At 40.9% G+C, this 22,473-nt stretch overlaps 1 protein-coding gene across 5 annotated transcripts in view; it reads left to right on the forward strand.

The window, feature by feature from the left end:
- Positions 1-22,473, forward strand: part of PHKA2 (phosphorylase kinase regulatory subunit alpha 2) — a 45,608-nt gene that overhangs the window by 16,518 nt on the left and 6,617 nt on the right. For 2 of the 5 annotated variants that reach the window (XM_030476643.1, XM_030476647.1), the window contains 18 exons: positions 414-492; positions 1,144-1,278; positions 3,247-3,356; positions 5,708-5,852; positions 6,340-6,418; positions 7,280-7,443; positions 8,076-8,249; positions 9,422-9,510; positions 10,413-10,546; positions 10,831-10,987; positions 12,519-12,598; positions 13,166-13,244; positions 13,363-13,492; positions 15,311-15,412; positions 16,043-16,161; positions 18,122-18,169; positions 19,389-19,556; positions 21,186-21,239. In XM_030476643.1, the coding sequence (XP_030332503.1) occupies positions 414-492; positions 1,144-1,278; positions 3,247-3,356; positions 5,708-5,852; positions 6,340-6,418; positions 7,280-7,443; positions 8,076-8,249; positions 9,422-9,510; positions 10,413-10,546; positions 10,831-10,987; positions 12,519-12,598; positions 13,166-13,244; positions 13,363-13,492; positions 15,311-15,412; positions 16,043-16,161; positions 18,122-18,169; positions 19,389-19,556; positions 21,186-21,239 (2,046 nt within the window). Of the gene's footprint in view, positions 1-413; positions 493-1,143; positions 1,279-3,246; positions 3,357-5,707; positions 5,853-6,339; positions 6,419-7,279; positions 7,444-8,075; positions 8,250-9,421; positions 9,511-10,412; positions 10,547-10,830; positions 10,988-12,518; positions 12,599-13,165; positions 13,245-13,362; positions 13,493-15,310; positions 15,413-16,042; positions 16,162-18,121; positions 18,170-19,388; positions 19,557-20,826; positions 20,885-21,185; positions 21,240-22,473 lie in introns of those variants that run through there. The other 3 variants (XM_030476645.1, XM_030476644.1, XM_030476646.1) reach the window with 3 other exon arrangements.

Genomic DNA, 22,473 nt, shown 5'->3' on the forward strand with positions numbered 1-22,473 from the left:
ATGGTTAGGCTAGAAGAATATGCCCAGGCTGACTTGGCTGCCCCAGAGCTAGGATTTGGAACTGCTTCAGTTCCACTAGGCTATGCCTTACTCTGTGGCATAAGGTGCCTACGGAGTTGTCCCATGTTAGCCATGGACTTGTTACAGAAACCACTGAATAAAAATAAAAGATCACTGACCTGATGAAATTGTGTCAGTTGCTGAAACTGTAAAATAAGAAATCTGAATATGCAGATTGGGTCAGTCATAACCATTTTCTTGCTGTTCCTAAGAGTATTGCAGCCATTGTTTTTATTGAATGTACTACTTAGTGGACAAGTTAGATAAACCAGGTGTTAAGTCCTGCCCTCCTGGTAAAATCAGAAGCCTTTTACTTAATTTTTGTTTCTTTCTTTCTCTTGCATTTATTCTAGGGATTTCTTGCTGCAGGTGAAATCGATCCCTTAAATAGGAGATTTTCCACTGGACTTAAACCTGATGTTGTGGTGCAAGGTGAGAGAGTTTTCTGAACATTCTGCATGAATTGGACAATGTGATGGTGAAGTCTGTATGTACAGGAAAGAAGACAGGCATGATTAAAAATAATGTGCATTTTGCATTGGCGTTTTGATGTTTTGATGATGCTGTGAGACGGAGAAAGGGGTTGTTTGCCTGGCTGCCTTTATCCAGAGAGAAGATCAGGTTTAACAAACGTTTTATTTTTTAAATACTTGTTAAAATTTTAAGACTTGTCAGGGACTGGAGAGCAGCAATCTGAATCGTGGAGTGAAATGGAAAATCTTGGTGAATTCTAGCAAGAAGGAGCAGGACTGGCAGAAGACAAGTCAGTTAAGTTTCTGAGCAGCCTCTTTCTGGAGGAACCAGAGAGCAGTGAGTGGGGAGGATCTCTGTACACAAAGATGAGGCAGACAGACTTACAGCTGTCTTTTGGCTGCTGCGGGGAGTGGCTTCTTTTGTTAGTGTGGGAATAGCCAAAACCAGAAAATTAAGTAGAAGGCAAGCACCAGCTGATCAGGACTTAAAGGCTTTTCAGGGGCCTGGACTGCTCTGGTAAAGCAACCAGCTCATTTATCGCTTTGTCAGTGATACTGTGGCCTGGGCAGGTGCTTGTTTTTTCTAATGTATTTGTTTTCTATTATGCAGTAACTGTTTTGGCTGAATCTAATCAAATTAAGAATCTCTTGCAAGACCATGGAATCAATGTTCAGAGCATTGCTGATATCCATCCACTAAGAGTGCAGCCAGCTCGCATCCTGAGTAACCTCTACACCATGCTCGGTAGGTATTTGAACATGGAAGCCTCTCTTCACTGCTGTGCAAGGTTTGTTTTTAAGGGTGGTGTTTCATTGTTTGTTTTTCTTGCTTCACTCTGTCTCAGTTTCTTTAATTTTTTCATTTAAATGATTTAATTTAAAAAAAAAGTGTTTTGTGGCAAGAAACTTTAGGAAATTAGAACTTCTGTCTTAAATAAGGGACTCCAACAGGAAAAAAAAAGTTGTCTCATTAGAAAAGGTGGCCAAAATACAAGTTTTCCTGTGCCCTAGGAGTTAGGCAAGAACTGACTTTTTTTGTCCTGCAGTAACTACTTGCACAGGGAAACTGGCTTTAGAACAGACGCCTGGAAAAACACCAAAAAAAAAAGGCAAATGTTCAGTACTTCTGGTTTAAGTCTGGAAACAGCAGTGTGGTTGCCATTCTACCAGCAGACAGCCTGGGAGGTTTTCTGCTCCAAGCCAGGGAAGCCGTGTTGCTATCAGAGCATCTTTGGGTTGTCAGGTTCTTGCTAATGTTCCTTCCAACCCTGATTTTAGTTGAGCTGCTGAAGCACTATGTGTTGCAAACTGAGAAGCCTTCAGGGCTTTTCTAAACACAGGACTTCAAATATGTTCCAGTTCCTCAGCAGTGGCCCTAAAGGCCTGTTTTCCTCAGAGCCCGGCAGTTGTATTAAATTAAATGCCCCAAAACTCCGACTAGTTCCAGTTGTCGAAAATATTTTTATAACTGTCTCTTTTGATAATTCTTGCTAGAATGAAGGTGGTCTTGGAAAATTTGTTACATATATTTGTAATTGAACTTGGTTTTACAATTTTAAGCATGCCAGCAACTCATAACTCAAAATTGTGGATGTTACTACACAGTAAAATTGAGGCGAAAATTGAGGTGGGGTGAATCAGCACTGGTACATTCCTTTGCAGCGTGGACAAGGGGAGCCATATCGTGCTTCTCTGTCAGTCAGGAGTGTATTCCCATGGCAATGTGGTTACAGATAATGCCGACGGAGAGTATGAGGCTGTTCATGGAGTAGGTTTGGGGTTTTTTTGTTGTGGTGGTGGTTTTTCTTGTTTAGGAATTTTTTGTTTTTAACAGGAGGTTGTTTGAATGCTTCCAAAGGGGAACTTATTTGGAGTGTGAGCTTTACTCTCCAGTAAATTCCTTTTCCAGTAAAGGGAAATTGCAGGTGCTGTTTTGGGGAGAGAATCTGTCTCTTTATCACAAAGAACTTTTTACAAATGAAACATTTGCAGGGCTTTGCTGAAGCTTACATTTATTTCATAATAATTCGTAATAGCTTTCTTTCAGTAGTGGGGGAGGGAGTAGGATGATTTAGCACATTGGTGTATTGTTTTTAACAGTGACTTCTGTGGGAATTTCCACAGGGGTATTTTTTTGAGGCACCTGGTTGTTTGGCTCATATTCCTTGACAGATAGATTCAAGTCAGCTGCTGACTTCTGGAGCAAGGAATGTGGTGTGGATTATTCACTAATAAGCTCTACTGAGAAAAGTGGAGCTTATTGGGTTGGTGAAAAGAATGAAGATCTGTCTTTGTATTTGAATGTACTTTGTATTTGGACTTAGCCTTCTGTGGGCAAGAATTTTTAAGGTTCTACAGTGAAAGCACTGCAATTTCTGTTGTCTGTTGATGGCCTTGTTTTCGAAAGGGCATATCTCCTGTCTTTTGGTAGAGAAAATTCAGGTGCTAAGCAATGACTGTAATTAAAAGTCTCAATCCCATGGTCAATGAAGCCAAGATTTTTATTTTTAATTGGGCCTTTGAAGAACTCCAGCTACTACTTTGGTGGTTGCTACAGAATGGTGGTTGCTACCAGTCTGTAGCATCTCACTCTGTTACCTGTCTTCTGCCTTGCTGGTATCAATGAATGATTTCTTTGTCTAAAATGGTTGTTGTGGAAAAGCACACAGGAAATGTTAGGTGAGACCTTTTTTTCTTTCTCTTTTCTTCACAGGCCGGAATAAGAACATGAAATTAAGTGGACGGCCACACCGACATATCGGAGTGTTAGGCACTTCCAAGCTGTATGTGATAAGAAATCAAATATTTGCTTTTACCCCTCAGGTGAGCATTTAAAGCTGACAGGGAAATCACTGCTTATTTAATGGCTAATCATTAGTGTAGCACTTAGCTTTTACATGCTGTCGCTCAACTTAAGGTAGAATAGGGCTGATAAAGCAGACGTGCTTTGGTTTGTGAGTTTTTTTAATAGCATTGGATGATCAGCATGGTAGGAGTACTGATAAATCTCCCTTCTGTCATACAGAGTGTGGCTTCTTTGGCTTCAGGCTTAGGAGAACATAGCAAATCAATAGTACAAAGTTGTTACTGAACTCTGCCTGAACCAACATTCTAGCTAATGAAATAGTTTCTCCAGAAACAGGTCACTTAATGTGTCTTCCTACTGATTGCCTTGATGGAAAATTTAGTTTCACATATGTGTGCCAAGTACTGTGACCCCCAAGAGCATAAGATGTAATCTGTTCGTTATATTGTTGAAATGGTCAATAGGGCTCAGAAAGGGATGTTCTGTCTTTATTTTTCTGAATTAAGGGCTCTTATTTGTACAGTTAATGAAATACCACACACTTATTCCTGCAGACTTATTCTAGCAGTTGGTACTAAAAGGACAAGGGGTCACCTACTACAAACATGCAACTGGAGCAGAATAAAGAATGCTCACACCCTCCTGTATAGATGTCTGACTAATGTAGTCCTTAAATTCCAGTGGAAGACGTGTTCAGTGGATTCCATAGATGGCTTCTGCAGTCCTTCGTGATGTCCAAACAACATCAGATTTACTGCAAAAAATGTGCATCCCTTCCTGTTCTTCTCTATGTCAGTTGAACACAAGCAGCTTTTGTTGTGTTGTTCCCACACACCAATTTTCACTTTTGGAAATTAGGGAAAAATTCCTTAGAGTTGTGATTTATTTCAAAATATTTTTTTGTCACATCTCACTATGTAAGTAGGACCCAGTACTCCACCTGAAATCTTGCCGTGTATCAAGTACTTACTGATGTATTCCAAAATGGCATTTATCCTGCCGAGTTAAACTAAAATCTCCGTAACATTTTTGCTTGACTTTGTAGCCACACATTTCCCCCTAACTTTTTTGTTGAGGGGGGTAGAATTAATGTTTAATTTCACCTTCCTAAAGTTAGCAGTTAACTCATCTCTGTTGATCTTGACTAATGTCCACAAATTTTGTGAGGTTTTTTAGTTTGTATTTCATCCTGTTCTCTAATGAAAATATTGATTCGGTGTGGGGCAAAGGCTGACCCCATTTAGATACCTTCTCTTTCTGAAAAAATAGTTAGTAACTGCTATTTTGAGAACAATTTTTTGAGCAGTTCTGCCTCCTCAGATATTTTTTCTTCAGCTCACTAGTGTGAACATTTGAAATTTGGGATGTCAGCCACTTGTACCTACCATCTAGTTGCTCCGAAAGAAGGAAATTGGACTCGTTTACTGAGATTGTTTTTTGTTATGACTGGCCATCTTACTTTAAAATTTTGTAATCATCTTGGCATTCTCAAGTTGGCTTTGTTCTCCTGTGCTTTCAGGCACTGAAATTGGCTTGACTGGTTTATGTTAAACTGGCTCTTCCTCTTCAAAGTGTGTTTGCTTCTCTCTGGATTTCTGGGACTTGTTTGCTCTGAGTTATCAAAACTGATTGCAAGTGGCTCAGGGATTGTTCTGGCTAGTTCCTTAAGTTCTGTGAAATAATTCCTCTGTGCTTTGTCAGCTTGAATTTACATGCTCACCCCTCCCCAAGATGTATGTCCTTATGTAACTTTTGTTGTGGCTTTTACATGCTTTCCATTGTTTGTCTACCTTTTTTGGTTTCCAGCTCCTGAAGTAGCCATAATAGTCTCTTACTGTGGTTCTTGGCTTTCCTCTGTAGTGGGAACAGCACACTTTACCACTGTACATTTAATGTACTTTTTTTGCACAGTAATTGCTAGCTTTTCTGTATTCAGCTTGACTTTCAGATTGTTCCCAAGAGACATACGGGTACCAGTTCCCAGTCCCCAGTGAGCACACTAGCCTATTTATTGGGTTTGTTGCTATTGTTAGCTTTTTCTTCCACATTTAGAGTACTTCCATCTTCCAGACCATAGGTTACTGTAATTCATCATTGGGAAGATTCTGCTCTGTGGGTGTGATTGTCTACTTTTTATTTGTGTGGCTTACTTCTTTCACAGTCAGCCTCCAAAGTGTAAGAAAATGGATTCTGCTCAAGCATGGATTTCTTTTTTACGATCACAGAGCTTGTTAGGTTAATTCACGCAGTCTTGGTTGTGGTCAAGAACAGCTTGTATGGCTTTTGTGAATGATTTAAAGGAGGAAATGGAAAAAAAAAAATTAGAGTACTGACAACTACTCATATGTCATATTTCTTTGTTCTCTAGTTTACTGACCAGCATCACTTCTATCTGGCTCTAGACAATCAGATGATTGTGGAGATGCTGAAGATAGAGTTGGCGTACCTCACTTCTTGTTGGAGGATGACAGGGAGACCAACCCTGACATTTCCCATCACCCACACAATGCTTGGTAAACCTAATTTTCTGCGCTTCAAACAGAGCAGATTAAGGCAGGGGGAATAGGATGGAAGTCAGTTTGAGAAGAGACATTTCAAAATCTGAATTCCAATATCAAAAGTACAGTTTAACTTCCTCAAGTGTGTGCTGAATTTAGATGACATGGTAATATTTCACTTTAGTTTTACTCCTTTATATCCTTGTGTCTCTTCATCATCTCCATGCTGTTTTTGTCCAAAGAAATGTGATAGAAATCCCTTTGGAACTTGTGTGTAGTGAGTTGGGTTTTATCTTGAGAAATCCCCTTAGAACTTGTTTGGTTTTTTGTTTGCTTATTTATTTGGGTTTTTTTTTTTTAATAAGCTAGTATTGGTAAGTGTGGGCTCTGTTTTAAATTTGTCTGATTTACTTTGTAGAGAACACCTAGTAATCCCCTTCATTTGTACATGATAATTTAAAATGTGTTGGTAAGCTTAGACTCTTCAATTATTCTTTTTCAGTTGATGATGGTACTGACATTCATCCCGCAGTTCTTGCCACCATAAGAAAATTAGAGGATGGATATTTTGGAGGTGCCAGGTAATGTCAGAACCCCCAGATGATTGTCTCTGTGTTTTTTTTTTTTTTTTTTTTTTTTAATTAAATCATATACAATCCTCAGTTTTGAGCTTGTGGTAGTGCACAGACCTTGTGCTAGAACCCTGCAAAGAGAGAAGTTTCAGCTTTAGTTGCTATGTGTCAATTAGATGGTAGCTGGACCTCACATGCAATGGACAAGATCTGTCTCCAAAAGGGGTACCATCTCTGACTGCCATTAATGAATAAGGAAAAATGAATGTCAAACCCTTGGAAATACAAACACTTGGTCTTGGCTGGGCTTCTGGTTTTAAGATGTAATTATATTTCATGGTTATTGGAGATGTTTGAAACACAAATTACATGTTGTACTTATAAGCTTATTTGTTCCATTCATCCACATATAAAAGCAAATTCATATGATGCCACACTACCTAGCTATTCTCTTTCTGCTTGCTCTCTGTCAGTCAGTATCTTCCCCTGGTAATCAGATATGCTTTCTGGTTTTTAGCAGCACTGCAGTTTGGTGGAAAGATACTGATATTCATGGGAACTTCTCAACCCCGGTTTCGTGTGTGTTATCCTTAGAGTTTAGGTCTTTGTTCAGGGTCTCTCTTCATACATACAGCACGCTACATGTAATTGAGTTAACACCTGTAGGTATCTAGAGCACTAAGTACTCAGATCTGCTACTCTTGTTTTACATTTGTTTTTCTCACTATCAGTATCTGCTGTGTAGTTACCAAAGGTGGATTTAACAGTTCATCTTACAAATTTTGGAGGAGTTGTTGAAAGCTCAGTGAGTATTACTTGGTATCAGAACGGTATATGTTAATGCTTTTTGGTGTGTATTCCTGTTTGCAGGGTGAAGATAGGCAAGCTGTCAGAATTTCTTACCACCTCTTTTCATACACATCTGAGCTTCCTGGATCCAGACTGTGACGTAAAACTGTTACACGACTCTAATGAAGGCCGCGATAGTCCTGACAGTGAATATGGAGGCTATTCAGCAGATTTCTGTGAAAAAGGTAGTGGTTGTCCACTTCTTTTTTTATCTTTTTTTTTTTTTTCTCTGCCAAGTTCTATCAACAGAATCTATTTTGTTCATAGTTGATAGTCACTCAGGTTTCTCGTGTGTCAGTGTGAGGACAGTGCTTGCATGACTTAATTTGGAGAAGGAATTTAAGCGTATTCTTCCTACATTCATAGTATGGTGTTGAACAGTAACTGCTGCAGTAAAGCTGAGTCTGAAGAGTCAGCAGATGGGGACTGTGTGAAAGAGGCTAGAGGCAGGAAAAGACAGTGAGGAGTCATAGACAAGAGCTTGTGTGGAAGAGATGATAGACTCATAGACTCATTTTGGTTGGAAAACACCCTTAAGTCCAACTGTGATCTGTGGACTACCAGCAAGATAGAAACGCTTTAACTTCCTTTCAAAGGGAAAACCAACTTCTTAATGTAACTGTTTTCAAAGAGTCAAAAACAGGTTTGGTTTTTTTTCTTTCCAACTTGTTCAGCTTAAAAATCTCTTGCTTATGATATTCTTGCATTTTTGTGTGAGCTTCTATGTGAGCGTTTAGAATGGTGTGTTTGAAAAAGAAAACACTGATAAATTATGATCTTTCTTACCCTTAATAATCCTTCATGTATGTCTCACTAGAAAGCCAGGATGAGCTGGATCAGTACATAAATGATGTCCTGCAGAGTACAGCACTGAAGTCATACCTGCCTCCAACTTCAAAGACTGCAAATCAACCACCTATATTCAGCGCAAACCATTCCACAGAAGAGATACTGTCAATAATGGCAAAGACGAAAGGCTTGGAAGTTCCAGGTATTTCTCCCTGTTAGCTATTTAGTGATAATAATAGAAAGCCTGGTTTGGGTGCTAGAAGGGTTAAGTTCAAGTATTTCAAAATTCTGCTGTTTAAAAAGTGCCAGTGGCTTGAGTACATTGTAGTTATCAAGAAATAAGAATGAGTCTGAAGCTGTTACTGTCATTTCCCCACAGTATCCCATGTCTTCTTGTATAAATAGATAACTTGCTATGAAATGTAACATTTAATCAAGGTTAATGGTATGGAAACTGCTGCAGCTTCTCAGTTGGATAGAATTTTAGAACCCGAGTCAGTGAAGTCTTTTTTTTTTTTTTTTTGGTCATTGTTTATACAAAGGCAGACAAAATGTATTTTCTTATTTTAATAAAGTTGTGGTGAAATTAAATGTTTCAATGCCAGAAAAAACATAAGAATGCACATGTATTCTCTAAATTTGTAAGAACAAATGGAGTAGAGATGGAGGACAGTATTCTTAATTATACTAGATTTTTAATAGACTGATTGGGGGTTTTACACCAAAATAGTGCTTTGACTGAATTTGTAAATAGATTCTAGCATAGGCATTGTTTTATATGTGGGTATGTAGTATTCAGTGCTCTGGTTAAGGGAAAGCTTCCCTTAACTTCAGTGGAAATTAATAACTTTCAAGCTCTTTTGTTAGTATTTTTTCCCATCTTTCATGGGCCACATCATCTGATCCGCTATTGAGTTTGAATTCAACATATGAAGTTAACAGAGAATTAGCCTGCATTTAGCATTATTATTTTAATTATGATATCTTACCAGTTAGACCATTTTCTCCAAATACTTGTGTTAAAATGTTTAAAACCCTTAGCAGGGTCGGGTCAGGTCATTGGGCTGTAGGATTTCTGAGGCATAGGCTTCCACAAGAGATACCAGTTCAGCATGTCAAAGTCTCAGTCACTACATGCTCATCTCCGAAGCTCTTGGAGCAAGCCTGCAAGGAGATAAGGTTCAGAATGTGAGCTTGTCTCCAAGTTCCACATACAGGATCTCAGAAGCATTGCCTCTATATTTTGGCTCTTGGGTGTATTTCTGTTGTTTTTACCTACTATAGCTGCTTCATGAAGGTGTTTTTGATTTTTGTGTTACTGAAACTGACTTTTTTTTTGGTTTTTTTTTTTTTTCTTGTGGCTTTGTTTTCCAGCTGTGTCTATGTCTCTTCCCACTAAAGTTCTGAACACACACCGGAAGTCTCTGAATCTTGTTGATAATCCCCATTTCTTTGAGGCAAAGGTAAGATGTGGGAATTTTCATGCTGTTTGTTGTTTTAGGACCCAATACTATGGCTTTTCCTGTGTTTCCCAGCCAAACCCTATAATCATTCTCATTTTCCTTCCCAGACAAGATATTCTGCCCAAGGCACCAGATAGCTACTCCCTTATTTTGGAATTTATTTTTCGTCTGGGTGAAGTTTTCTTGGTTAAATAGACATTATCAAGTGGAAAGTTTTTAACTGTGCGTGCAGTATATATAGGTGCTTATTTTTAAAGGCCGAAGGTTAAGGCATCGTCTTTAGTTCCAACTGAACACACAAAGGGAAGGATGGGATGTTCATGGCTTTTACAGATGTTTTCCAAGGAATGCTACTTATACTAATGTCTGGGCAGGAGGGGAGTGTGTGAAGGGGCAGGTGTCCTTAAAGCACCAGTCAAATCCCACAAGGCACGAAGCTTGGAATATTTATGGTGGAAACAAATGCATTCACAAAGCACCACATGTATACAGGTTAGAGATGGTACTCAAAAAGCCCTAAATTGTTTCAGCTAAAAAGAGGTAGTATCCTTCTGCTTCTCTCTTTACAGGTGACAGTAAATGACAGGAAAATCATGCACATAATTTGGTTTCCTTCTTTGACAAAATATTTCTTCATTTTCTCCACAAAATGGCTTTCCTTGTTGATTGAACCAAGACTAGAGGCAAAGTTCCATTCTGGGTGTTGTGTTACCTGGGGATCAGTCTTCTTTTCATGTCTGCAGTAGTCTGGCAAGAACTATGTGATGTGTCTATATTTCAAGTGCAGAGTTATGTTGCAAGTCTGTTGTATGTTTTTAATGGGAGGTTACAGTTTGAATTTGATCTGCTACTTTTTTCAAGATCATTTCTTTGATTCTTTTTTCATCCATCTTTGTTACCAGGACCGTGGAAATGTTTTACACTTACCTAAAGATGCTCATGGTGACTTGGATTGCAGGAAGCTTGTTGAGCAGTTGAAGGAATGTACAACGCTCCATGATCAAGCTGATATCTTATATATCTTGCATATACTAAAGTGAGTTGTCCAAGTATAAACTTCAGCGTCTTTAAGTTTGGTCACAACTATTGACCAAATAGTCAGCAATAGGCTCGTGGCTAAGTGAGTGCTCAAGTTAGTATGAAAGTTCCTGGTACCAAGGGTTTTGTCCACATATAACTGATCTCTGGTGAAGGCCCACGTCTCATGTACTGCTTAATACAAAGTATGAGCAGTGTGATCAAAATCAGGACACTTGTTGGTTAAGGTTAAGCTGTGTAACATTTATCTGATGACTTAACCTTCTGTGTCTTTTCTGGCAGAGGTGCTGACTGGGACACAGAGCTGGGTGGACAGTACGGTGTCACTGTTCATTGCCTACTCAATGAGCTCTACAGAAAGGCAGGCCTCAATCAAGAATGGGGTTTAATCCGTTATATTTCCGGTATTCTCAAAAAGAGAGTGGAAGTCCTGGCTGAGGTATGAAATATAAATAATGCTGCTTCAGTTTCCTGCCTAAAAAGTGAGATATAACTACCAGTTTGCTGGTCGGGCTTGTGCTTGCCCTTCTTCTGGTCTTTACTTCACAACATACATAGTGCAGCATTTTTCAGTAAATACCGGTTGCTTTTCTGATCTAAAATCTTACTACAACATCTTTACCTTTCATCTGTACTGCAAACTCTGCTAATGCTGGCATGGGCTGGGAACGTCACATGTAAATGATTGTGAAGGCTTCATTTCATCTCAGGTGATGGGAGAAGCTTAATTATGTGCTTTGAAAGCTGTAGTTGTCATTGGGAATTGTCTATAGCTACTGCAATAGCGTGAAAACTTCAGGAGCACTGCTATGTCAAGGTGTTAGCGATGATACAAAAACATACTCTACTGATTTCCATCCCATTGGGCAGACAGTCTGCTGTGTGCAAGGATGTTTGGATTAATTAATAATTAAGATTTTAATGCCTATAGAGGGATTATTAAATGGTAACAAGAAAGATCCACTGAAAGGGTACAGATTTGATTTTGAACATTACAAAAATGTTTCCTCTTAAGTACTTTATAGTATTTGTTTATTTTCCTACTTAGCCCTGCATATTTCTGAAGAGCTCTTTGTATAATTCCTGGCCATTTTCAAAGCTTTGACTGTCACACCTAGGATCCGCTATTTTAGCGACAGTCGTATCTGCAGGAAGCAATTTGTGATAATCACACTGCATGGTATTTCATTAAGCGCATAAACTTTTCCATCCTCAAGACATGATGGATGAGCAGTACAGACAGGCTCACAGGCAGCTGTGTATATTCAGTTAAGAAGATACTGACGAAGAATTGGGGAAGTGAATAGAGATGAACTGTTTTGTTCCACTTTAAGTGAAGGAAAGCAGACTCTTCAAAATCAGAGGAACATCATTGCTCTGTGAGGTCTTTGATTCAGGGTGCTAAAACAGGTGAACTGAACACCCACTTTTAAAGGACATTGATGTAAAAGAGTAAACACTGTGGTACTGAGGCAAGCAGCTGTTTCAGAATGTATCAGGGTGCCTAATTCAGAATTGTGATGCAATATGTTCTGTGTTTGCTTGTTTTAAGAGATGTATTAGTACTCCAGATATTTTATTTTATTTTATTTTATTTTAGCTAATACTGCCAAGTTTTTCATTGATTAAAAACATTTTTTGTCTTAAATAAAGAACAAATGTTTATCTTTTGATAAAGGATAAAGTCCTTTATTGATCAGCCAGCCCCACTGGAGTCTCTAATCATTATGCTGCTGATTTCACTGAGTTTGGAAGCATGCTTTCATCCTGGGTAGACTCTCATAGCCCTGTTGACCTCAGGGGATTTTTGGCAACTAGCTAACAGCATTCTGCTGGATCTGCATGTCTGGTAATTAATAGAAATGCACTTAAAAATTGGTAAAGAAATGCTTCGTTTTGGGGAATTAAAAGTAGTATCACTTTTGTGTGACTCAGAGAACTGTCTTTTGCTTTATGTCCGATTATGATAGGCATGCACAGACCTTCTGTCGCACCACAAACAACTTACAGTGGGCCTGCCACCAGAACCCCGCGAAAAAATCATTACCACGTAAGTTGGAGCTCTGCCTCAGTTACAGAAGCAGCCTGCCCTTCATCTTCCTGCTGGTACTGTTCTGTTGCTATTTTCATAGAATCACAGAATGGTTTGGGTTGGAAGGTAGCCTAAAGATCATCTAGTTCCAACCCCACTGCCACAGGCAGGGACACCCTCCACTAGATCAGGTTGCTCCAAGCCCCATCCAACCTGGCCTTGAACACTGCCAGGGATGGGGCAGCCACAGCTTCTCTGGGCAACCTGTGCCAGTGTCTCACTACCCTTGTAGTGAAGAACTTCTTCCTAATATCTAATGTGAATCTCCCCTCTGTCAGCTTAAAGCCATTCCCCATTGTCCTGTTACTACATGCCCTCGTCAAAAGTTCCACTCCAGATTTCTTGTAGGCAAAACTTGGTTTAAAATTTATTCCTCACCGTCAGAAGGAACTGTAGCCACCCAAGCAAAACCACAGACACCTTCGTGGCGCACAGATGTTTCTGGGTGACTTGGTTCCAGTGCTTGTTCAAGAGGTTAATAGCAGGTGCCTGAGTAACTGCTAACTGTGGTTTGCCTTTTTGTAGCCCACTGCCACCTGAGGAGCTCATAGATCTGATTTATGAAGCCAGTGGCCAAGACATCAGTATTGCAGTCCTGACACAGGTAGGCAGCATGTGTAAAAAGGGTGTTGTGCCCAGTGTGGCACCAGTGTTTGCTCTGTGACTGGGAAAGCCAAGAGGACTCACTCTGAATGGGTGCCCTTATGGATTTGTCCTTGCAGGAAATAATTATGTACTTGGCGATGTACGTCCGGTCACAGCCTAGTCTTTTTGTGGAGATGCTCAGGCTCCGCATTGGTCTGATAATTCAGGTGATGGCCACTGAGCTGGCCCGAAGTCTGAAATGCTCAGGTAAGAGCAATTTTATCATAAGGGTACGCAAGGCATTATTTCTGCTGCACCTCAGTGGTTGATTTTTCATTTATGTGTTAAATACTTTGATTAACTTCTTCATTCAGCATTCACAGCTACAGACTTTGAGAATAACTTATCTTTTTGGCTTAATGAAAAATTCCTGTCCCATCATCTCCCAGTTATTCAAACTGAAGTGGCAATTACATACTTAATTCCCCTGGCTTTCAGTAAGTGTTTGAGGTACAGGTCATCAAATTGCACATCTGTGTGTATTTCAGGACCCAGTGCCACTAATGTCAGTGAGCATTAGGAGCTTGGGTATCTTCTGAGCATTTGAGCCTTAATTCATAGTTCTGGTAGTTTTTATTCAAAGTAACTGCTGATCTTCCTCTTATGTGTAAGCCTTCTCCGTTTGAATGTGCTTAGTTGTAAAATATTTGCTGTTTAGAATTCAGCTAGTGATATGTTATTTTGCCAGGATGTCAGTAAAAAAACTTAGAGGCACCCATAAACTCAAGAAGTAAGTAACAAACAAGTGGTGCAAGGCAAAATATTTTAAAATTTGTTTTGGAAGAGAAAATTGAAACTAGAGAGAAATCATGACTGAAGAGAGATCTGGAAAATCACTGAAGGATTTTCCTCATTGACAGGGGTCAGAAGTCTAAAAAGGAACAGTCATGAAAAGTAATTAAGTTAATGTGACAATATATAGTGAAATGCTGCCACTTAGGAGCATGATCTGGGCCCTATTTTTGTGGCTCAGCTCTTGTTACCATTTCTGATGCCCTCGCACACCCTAAACGGGGATAACTTTGTGGAAGCAGATTTTCTGGTCTCTCCCCAGTATTCTCCCTCATGGAGTGAAGAGGGGGTCCCTGGTAGTTGGGTTAAATGGAACCCATTTTGGATGTTCTTTCTCTCTTAACTTGAGTCAGCAGCTGTCGCTGGAGGTAGCAGATTTCTCCCTTAGGAAAAGTTTACAAAAGGAGCCAAGTAATTTTCTGGGTTAAAATTACAGAATAGAATCATAGAATAGTTTGGGTTGGAAGAGGCCTTCCTTCGAAGGTCATCTGGCCCAACCCCCCTGCAATGAGCAGGGACATCTTCAACTAGATCAGGTGGCCCAGAACCACATCCTGTATGAAGAGCATACAGAAGGCCCTGTCTCCCCCAGTCCCGTAGCTGAATAGTGGAAAGTGCCTTGTTCACAGTGCAAAGCCCGTCTTTCCTGGGGTCCCTTTTGTTATTCCTTAGCCTTAAACACCATCTGCCTTGTACACTGCTACCAGCTTCATTGCTGCCTTTTCCATGTTCTTATATGGGGGATTTGCCTGTGCACGTGTGTGCTCATGTCTATGTATGTACTTTTTCTTTCCCTCAGAAGCATGATCCTTCAGGCAAATAAAACACAACAAGCCTTCCACATGCATGCATTTTTTTTATGGAATAACTCTGGTTCTGTAATTTAGATCTACATGTCAGCTGCTGTTGGGAGATGGCTGTAATGCCTTTCCCAGTGATCTTGCTTTACAAAGTAACAACTGCTTTCTCATCATCAGCTTCAGCGAGGTTTCACACAAGCTGGAGCATAATATCCACTAATGCAAATAGTGTTATTTCCATGCAGTGTTTGTTCTTTACTCCTGAAGTGAATTTTCTTTGAAATGTGACTGTACAGATGATTAATTTTTCAGAGAAAGCCTTAGCCACAAAAGTAAATGTGACTGAACTGCATTCAGCAGCAGTTACTTAGGAAAACAAGATATGAACCACCTATAAGGATGCTTGGGGTTTTTTCTTTTGTTTTTTAACTAGGTGAAGAAGCTTCAGAGAGTTTGATGAACCTAAGCCCCTTTGATATGAAAAATCTCCTACACCATATTCTCAGTGGGAAAGAGTTTGGAGTGGAAAGAAGCTGTAAGTTGTTCACTTGGGTACTTCTGCATGTTAAGTACAAACTATAAATATAAAGTTAGATTGTCTTGTAAATAGGAATCTGCTCTCTCAGCACGTAAAATAGAGGTATAGGTAATGTATTAATTGTGGGTGGCCAGTACAGGTGTATGTTTGCTGTGGAATAAACAAAACAAATATAATGGAAGCCATCCTGCACTGAAATACAATTGTATCCAGTTTTCAGTGATATGAAGGCAAACTTTTAAAATGAAGACATTTTATGTGACTAGAATGAAAACCATGAAAAGAGCATATCTAACCTGCATGCAAGAAGTGTGTCTGTAGTGCCCAGCACTGGTATGTCAACTGTCTCCTGGGTTCATTTTTAAGCCCTCATAGATTCATTGCAACTTTGACATCTTTTAAAGCTATGATTGCTCAGTGTCTTGGAAAATCAGGTCCTGACATCACAGTATGGATCCAGGCCCCTTACTTGATGCAAAAATTTTGAACTGTTGATGTTATTTGAAAGGATGCTGTCACCAGAAGCATTGTATGCTTGTGAAAGACGTGTTTATCTTTAGCTCCAGATACAATGTCATCTGTTTTTCTACCCCTAGGATTTTAAAAATGTCCATTTGCTTCTTTTAGTGCGACCTGTAGATTCCTCTTCATCCAGCCCTGCGATTTCTATTCATGAAATGGGGCATTCTGGAGCAACCAAAACAGAAAGAAGTGGTATTACTAAATTGAAGAGTGAGATGAAGCAGGTGAGGATTTTCTGGCAGTGCTCATGAGAAAATGCAGCTGTTCTGGAACTGTGTTACGTTAGGTTTTGTTCTTGGTAAAGGACAGAAGTTTCAAAAGATCCTTTGATTTAAAGCTGATCACTAAATAGAAGGCAGTAAGGGGATGTTTCCTCCAAAAATGTGCGCTTTTTTCTGTTCTTTTTTCATATGCTGAATATAGAAGAACTTGAACAAACTCGATTGCAGTCATAGTATCAAGTTTAAAACAGCTCTTGTATCTTTAGCTAAGGAAAAGTCAGACGTACAAAGTGAAGCTTTCATTCAGTCTTCATTCTTGTACTCTGCCCCAGTTGCTGTAGTGGTCTATGTTCCTTCTGGAAAAGAACTCTTGCTGGCTTTGATTTCTCTATTTTGTGTCTCTACTGTTATTTCTTTTCCTCTAGACAAACAGGAAGGTAGTGATCAAATAAAATACATTTATAAGAATGGTTCTATTTTTTCCAGCCTGGGGTATTCAGCTCGAGAAGAGAAGGCTCCAGGAGGACCTTGTTGCAGCCTTTCAATATATAGAGGGGGCTTGTAAGAAAGATGAGGAGATGCTCTTTACCAGGGCCTGTAGTGGTAGAAAGGGCAATGGTTTTAAGCTGAAAGTGGACAGGTTTAGATTAGACACAAGGAACACATTTTTTTATTATGAAGGTGGTGAGAAACTGGAACAGGTTCCCCAGAGAAGTTGTGGATGCTCCATCATTGGAAGTGTTCAGGGCCAGGTTGGATGGGGCCTTGAGCAACCTGGTCTACTGGAAGATGTCCCTACCCGTTGCATGGATTAGATGATTTTCAAAGTTCCCTTCCAGTGCAAGGAACTGTATTCCTTTCTGTATTAGAAACCTATTTTTTAAAGGCCCACTTAACAAGCAAGCCTGTTTCATTTAATCTGAGACCATTCCTGTAGGTTACTAAGGAGGTATTTGATGTTTTCCTTTGATTGTATGAAACATATTTGCTCAGTAAGCCTTCAGAAAGGAGTGGCATTTCTGTATGGTCTTGAAATGGAGCATTTGATGGTGACAGTAAAGATCCGTTAATGATTCTTCATAGGACATGATAAGGCAATGAAGCAAAGGCACCTGTGAAACCTCTGGCATCTGTCTCACAAGAGCTGGTTGCTGTGTTTGAGCCATGCCCTGGTCAAGTGTCATGGTATGGCTGTGAAGGTGCTGATAGCTGTAGCTGCTTTCCACTGGTCCTGAAGTGACTTTGAGGGTTCAGTCTGAGCAGGGCTTGCAGTCCTAAGGCGGGTGACCGGCTTCAGGTCCTTTCCAGGAAGGAAGAGGGACTAGGCACTAGGTGGCAGCATTATTTTGTTTTAAATACAGAGGTGGGCCTGACCTGAAAGTCGGACCTTTGTTGAGGTTGGAAATGTAGTTCCTGCATTGCTTTTGCATTAGACGGTAACCTGGTGTTTTGCACGGAAGAGGAGTTGGCTGGTTTTATTTTTGTTTCCCCTACCATGCCATTCATGCTGCTTCCTGCCACATCTCACTGCATTCTCTGAATAATTCACTAGGTACTAATTTAATGTCATCTTGGCTGCGGGGGAATCAACTCTGTGTTACAAGGAACATTTTCAGGCACCTGTACTAACATCTCCGAACATCAAGCCTTTGCCTGGGCCTGAACCATTAATGCTGGATTAGGAAGCACGATTTGGGGTGGACAGTTACAGAAAAATGCTGCAATTCTGAGGTGCTGCATCCACATTTCAGCAGAAATTTTGCCTCGCAGCTGTTTGTTTGGTGCTGCCCCCCCCAGCTGGCAGCCAACAGACTTTCTGCAGCACAGTGACCTTCTTTCCTCTGAGTACCCAAGCTTATTCCATGTTTCTTATCTTCATACATATGGGTTACTTAACCTTGTTTGCCTCCTGTTCTGTCCCAACTGCCTGTCTGACGTGTTGCTGTCTGGTTTTGTTTTGTAGTTCTTTCATGAGGGCCGCTCCATGTCCAGCAGCATGTTTTCTTCCACGGTAAAACCCCGTCTGCAGCTCTGCACCTGCTCCTCACCCTGTGTGTGTGTGTGGAAGGCTCTTAGCTCTAGATGCCTCCTGTGACCTCTCCTGCATAAAAACTTGTTTTCAAACCCTGCCTCTTTGTCTTGTCCATCTTCATTGGGAACCAATTCTCATCACTAATCTTTTAATAGAAGTTGAACCTTGCATTTAGATCCACTTAGTTCTGCTGAAGCTTAAGTTGTAGCAGATAAAGCACTATAGCAGATTTAGCTACTTGGTGGTGGATTATGTTACAGGTGTCATCAGTAATACAGCACTGATAAATACTGGCAGTCTCAGAGCAGAAAGGAACCCACAATAGCTTCAGGTTGCTGAGACAGGGGTTTTATGGTCATGGGTATCTCCTCATGCAAGTCATCCTCTTTGAAGGCAGTGAAGTGTAGCTCTTCTTAAGCCCTTGCTACTAAGGAAGATAATTGCTTAACTATTTTACCAACAGAGACCTCAACAATTTCAAGTAAGTCTGAGGCCCCAAATCCATCATGTAGAGATAGAAAGTTTGCAGCTATGCGTGCAACAACAGGTGGTTGTGGATCATGGTTCTCTGTATCTGCAGACTTGCTGTCAATGACACACCTCCCAAATGTCCTGAACACACAGCTGCAGAGCACCACTAGCCTCGTGGCATGGCCTGACAGTGTGCTGTTCACACCTCTCTACCCACATACCAGTGCAGAAAGGCAGGCGTCAGCTGTGTGTTTGGTTCAGGTGCACAGAATTGTTCAATGAGACCTTTGTGTCTCTGAACCACCTGAGTAGCCAGATTAATTATTGTATGCAGTTGGATTTCTTTGCTTTGGCACCAACCCCTTTGCTCACCTGCATCTCCTAGCTCTGCTCAGCAGGATGGAGGAAGTTTTGTTTTGGCCAGTGTGCAGTGGAAGAGAAGGCAAGCATCAAAACATCAAGAGGACACCACCTATGCCTCACTGATACCAGTTCTAGTCTTATTTGCTGGTCTTTTTGCAGAGCTCGTCTGTGCAGAATCAGTGAGCCTACCCTTTGCAAACATACAGTTTTCGTTTTATTTTCTTCCTTCCCCAGTACGTTGTTCAGGTGGTTTCTTACTTAGAGATGATGGGATTTGAGACAGGGCTGTCAGTGAAGTTCTTTCTGGGCTGAAAGTAATAGGTGTGTAGAAGGCAACTAACCAAGGCTTTAATGTTTATTACAGAGGAGTAGTACTCCGTCGTCTCCCACTAGTGCTTCTCCTGCTGGCTCCAGTGGAGACATGAGCTGGGGTGACCGAAAAGGGCAGTGGCTGCGCAGAAGGCGGCTTGATGGTGCTATTAACAGGGTTCCTGTTGGCTTTTATGAGAAAGTGTGGAAAATCCTTCAGAAGGTAAGCTGACAGCTGTGGAGGGCAGGAAGCAAGCAAGCTGTATGGTAATTTGGGGAGATGGTGGTCCAGAGGTGGCCTGTTGCTGGGAGTTGAAGTTGGTCTTCAGCTGAAAGACTGGTAGAAACTAGAGTCATGAGTAGGAGTGTGTCTCTTGAACATAGAAGGGTTCCGTTAACACAAGTTCACATGTTTTGTTTGGAAGTGTATTTTTTCTCTGAAATCACTGGCGCTTGGATTTCAGCTGAATGATTCTGTCCCACCACTGTCTGTTTTGCATCGCCCATGGCCTAATGCAAGTTGTGGTCAGTGCTGCTGTGGGGCACTGCAGTGCAGTGCAGTTCCTGCACTCCAGTTCAAAAGGGCTGCAAGGAATGAAGTAGGAAAGAGTACTGTCTCTTTCAAAATGTCTCCAGGTCTCTTGCTGGCCCTTCTTGAGCTGTATGGCATTCTTAACGGGTTTGTTTGTTTGTTTGTTTGGGTTTTTTAAAGTGAAAATAAGTCCTTGCCAGTACTTTGCAGATCAGGGGTATGGAAATGTGTTGAAGCAGCCCTCCAGGAAGGACTTGGTAGGAATTACGAGTTTTTACTCGTTTTGGAGTGGTTATGCACCAGTTCTTCTGCTGTGCTGGATGGAAGCCAGCACTGAGCACCTTGCAGCGCTGAGCAGTTCATGCCCACACTTTGGGAAAAATGTGCATCACCAGCTTAGGTTGATTTTGGTTGTCCTTCTAAAATCACTTACGCTGAAGCTGTTAGTGTTGATGTCAGCCAAGATGAGTCATATATGACCCTGTGGCTGCTTACTAATGGGATCTTTCAGTAGAGTGAGCATCACTTCTGTCCTGACCTAATAGAATAGCTAGGAGTATTTGAATGTTTTTTTCTGGCTATTAAAATCAGTTGTGCCTATTTGTCTTCAGTATTTCATTCTTAAACTCTCTTTGGACCATTCATAAAACCCGTCTCTTCTGGGTGTATTTTTGTACCTCAGGTAACCAGATGTGTCACTGCTCAGCCTGCCTTCTCACCAGTTAGATTTTGGCACTCTTTCCTTGTGTACAACTTGGTATTTCTAACACCACCTTTCACGCGCTATTGGTGGCCTATGTCCAAGCACCACAACATGTTGACATCCTTGAGATGCAGTGCCCTGGATCTGAAACACTTAACTAAACGTTGTTTTAGTGAAACTGAAAAATAAAGGTTCTCACTTCAGTGGTCTGTTGTCATGCTTTTGCATTACCTTTTATTTCTACATCCTTTCCCACAGAATGTTCTCACTGATTTGTTTCCCTCCTTTGTGTGCCTATTGCTGTAGTAACCTCCAAGTACTTTCCTCCCCTTCAGTAGCTGGACTGGAACACTGCATGCTCTCCACGATGTCATGTCAGGCTGTTTCTAATGTTTGCCAGGTTACATAATACCTTCTTCAGCAAAGGTGAAATAATATTTTAAGCAGGTTTTGTCGGTTTTGTTTGGGGGTTTTGGATTGTTTTGGGGTTTTTTTTGTTGGTTTTTTTTTTTTTTTTTTTACTGAAAGTTGTTACATACTGACTTAGAACAGAGAACCCTCACATTTACTGGCAAGGACTGTAATTTCTGATCATTGTCAAAATGTTGTTGTTTCAGTGCCACGGTCTGTCCATTGATGGATATGTTCTTCCTTCTTCAACCACCAGAGAGGTACAGTAAAATGCCAACGATTTTCTAGCCCCCTGCCTAAGAGGTTTGGTTTGACATTGCAAGGTGCAGTGGGGCTGCTCTTGCAGAATCTTGGGTTTAGGAAGGTTACAAGATTGGGGCCTTCCCCCAGCACCTGCACCAGCTTCCCTGGGGCTGTGCAGCTGAGTTGCTGCCGGGCAGGCCTGGGAGTGGGTTTGTGGCAGGTGTTCACTTTGTTGAGCCTGCTCTCTGCACACCTTCCCTGACCCCGGGAGCCCACAGAGCAGTGCTTGACAGAGGGTGGCTGATGGCCGTCCTTCAGGCCGGCTGAGGGGAAACCGCAGCCTTGCTGGAATAAAGCAGACCCCTTGCCACTTTTTAATATGCTGCAACAGCAGCCAGTGTATTTTGGCATCACAGTCTCAAAAGTAAGTATCAGTCGAGAATGATTATTTCTAACCAAAGCTTTGACTCCTTAAATCCATAACTTTTCCTTACATGTTTTTTTTCCTTAGTTGGATTGCCACTCTGTCTTTAGGCACTCTGGCAAGTTCTGAATTTACAGTTGTAAAACAAACTTTTGTGAACAGTAATCCATCAGTGCAGGAGTGGTGCTTGTGTGCCTGAGACGGTTTTCCTGTCTGGTTCCCTCAGATTTGTCTCTGGCTTCCTTCTTGTTTGAGGAACGGTGGTAAAAGCTGACGAGAGAAACTGGAATTTTCTGCCAAACTTACACAAATTTTTTTTGCATAATGGAGAGCTTTATTTATCCCTATTGTGTAGATAAATAGACTTATATTTTTAGCCTTATATTTTAGCTTGTCAGACCTAGTATCTGATTTTGCTATTTAAAGGAATAAGCACAAACCTCCTAAGGCAGCAGCCTTTCATATACACCCATAGAGCTATGCCAGTGCAAATGAAGCTGCTCTGCAAACAATACAGCTGTACCTCTGTGTGGAAAAGCATTCAGGTGGTTATTTTTAAAACCCAGCAGCGATTTTCGCTTTACAACTAACCCGCAGTGTCAGAAATATACTTACAAGCCAGAGTGCGTCAGACCGCAGCATGAGGAGCAAAGAGTTAATTTGCCAGCTAAGCATCAGCCTTCCTGTGTGTAACTAAAAGGTGTGTGTGATGGGTTGCAGGGCTGGAGGAGTCTTCTAGAAGTTGCTTAACTGTTTGCAGGATCAGGGTCTAGCAACACAAAAAGTTTCTGTAAGTGCTAAAGCCACACAAACATTTTGTTTGCTTT

The sequence above is a fragment of the Strigops habroptila genome, chromosome 2, assembly GCF_004027225.2.
Source record: "Strigops habroptila isolate Jane chromosome 2, bStrHab1.2.pri, whole genome shotgun sequence".
NCBI classification, from domain to species: Eukaryota; Metazoa; Chordata; class Aves; order Psittaciformes; family Psittacidae; genus Strigops; species Strigops habroptila.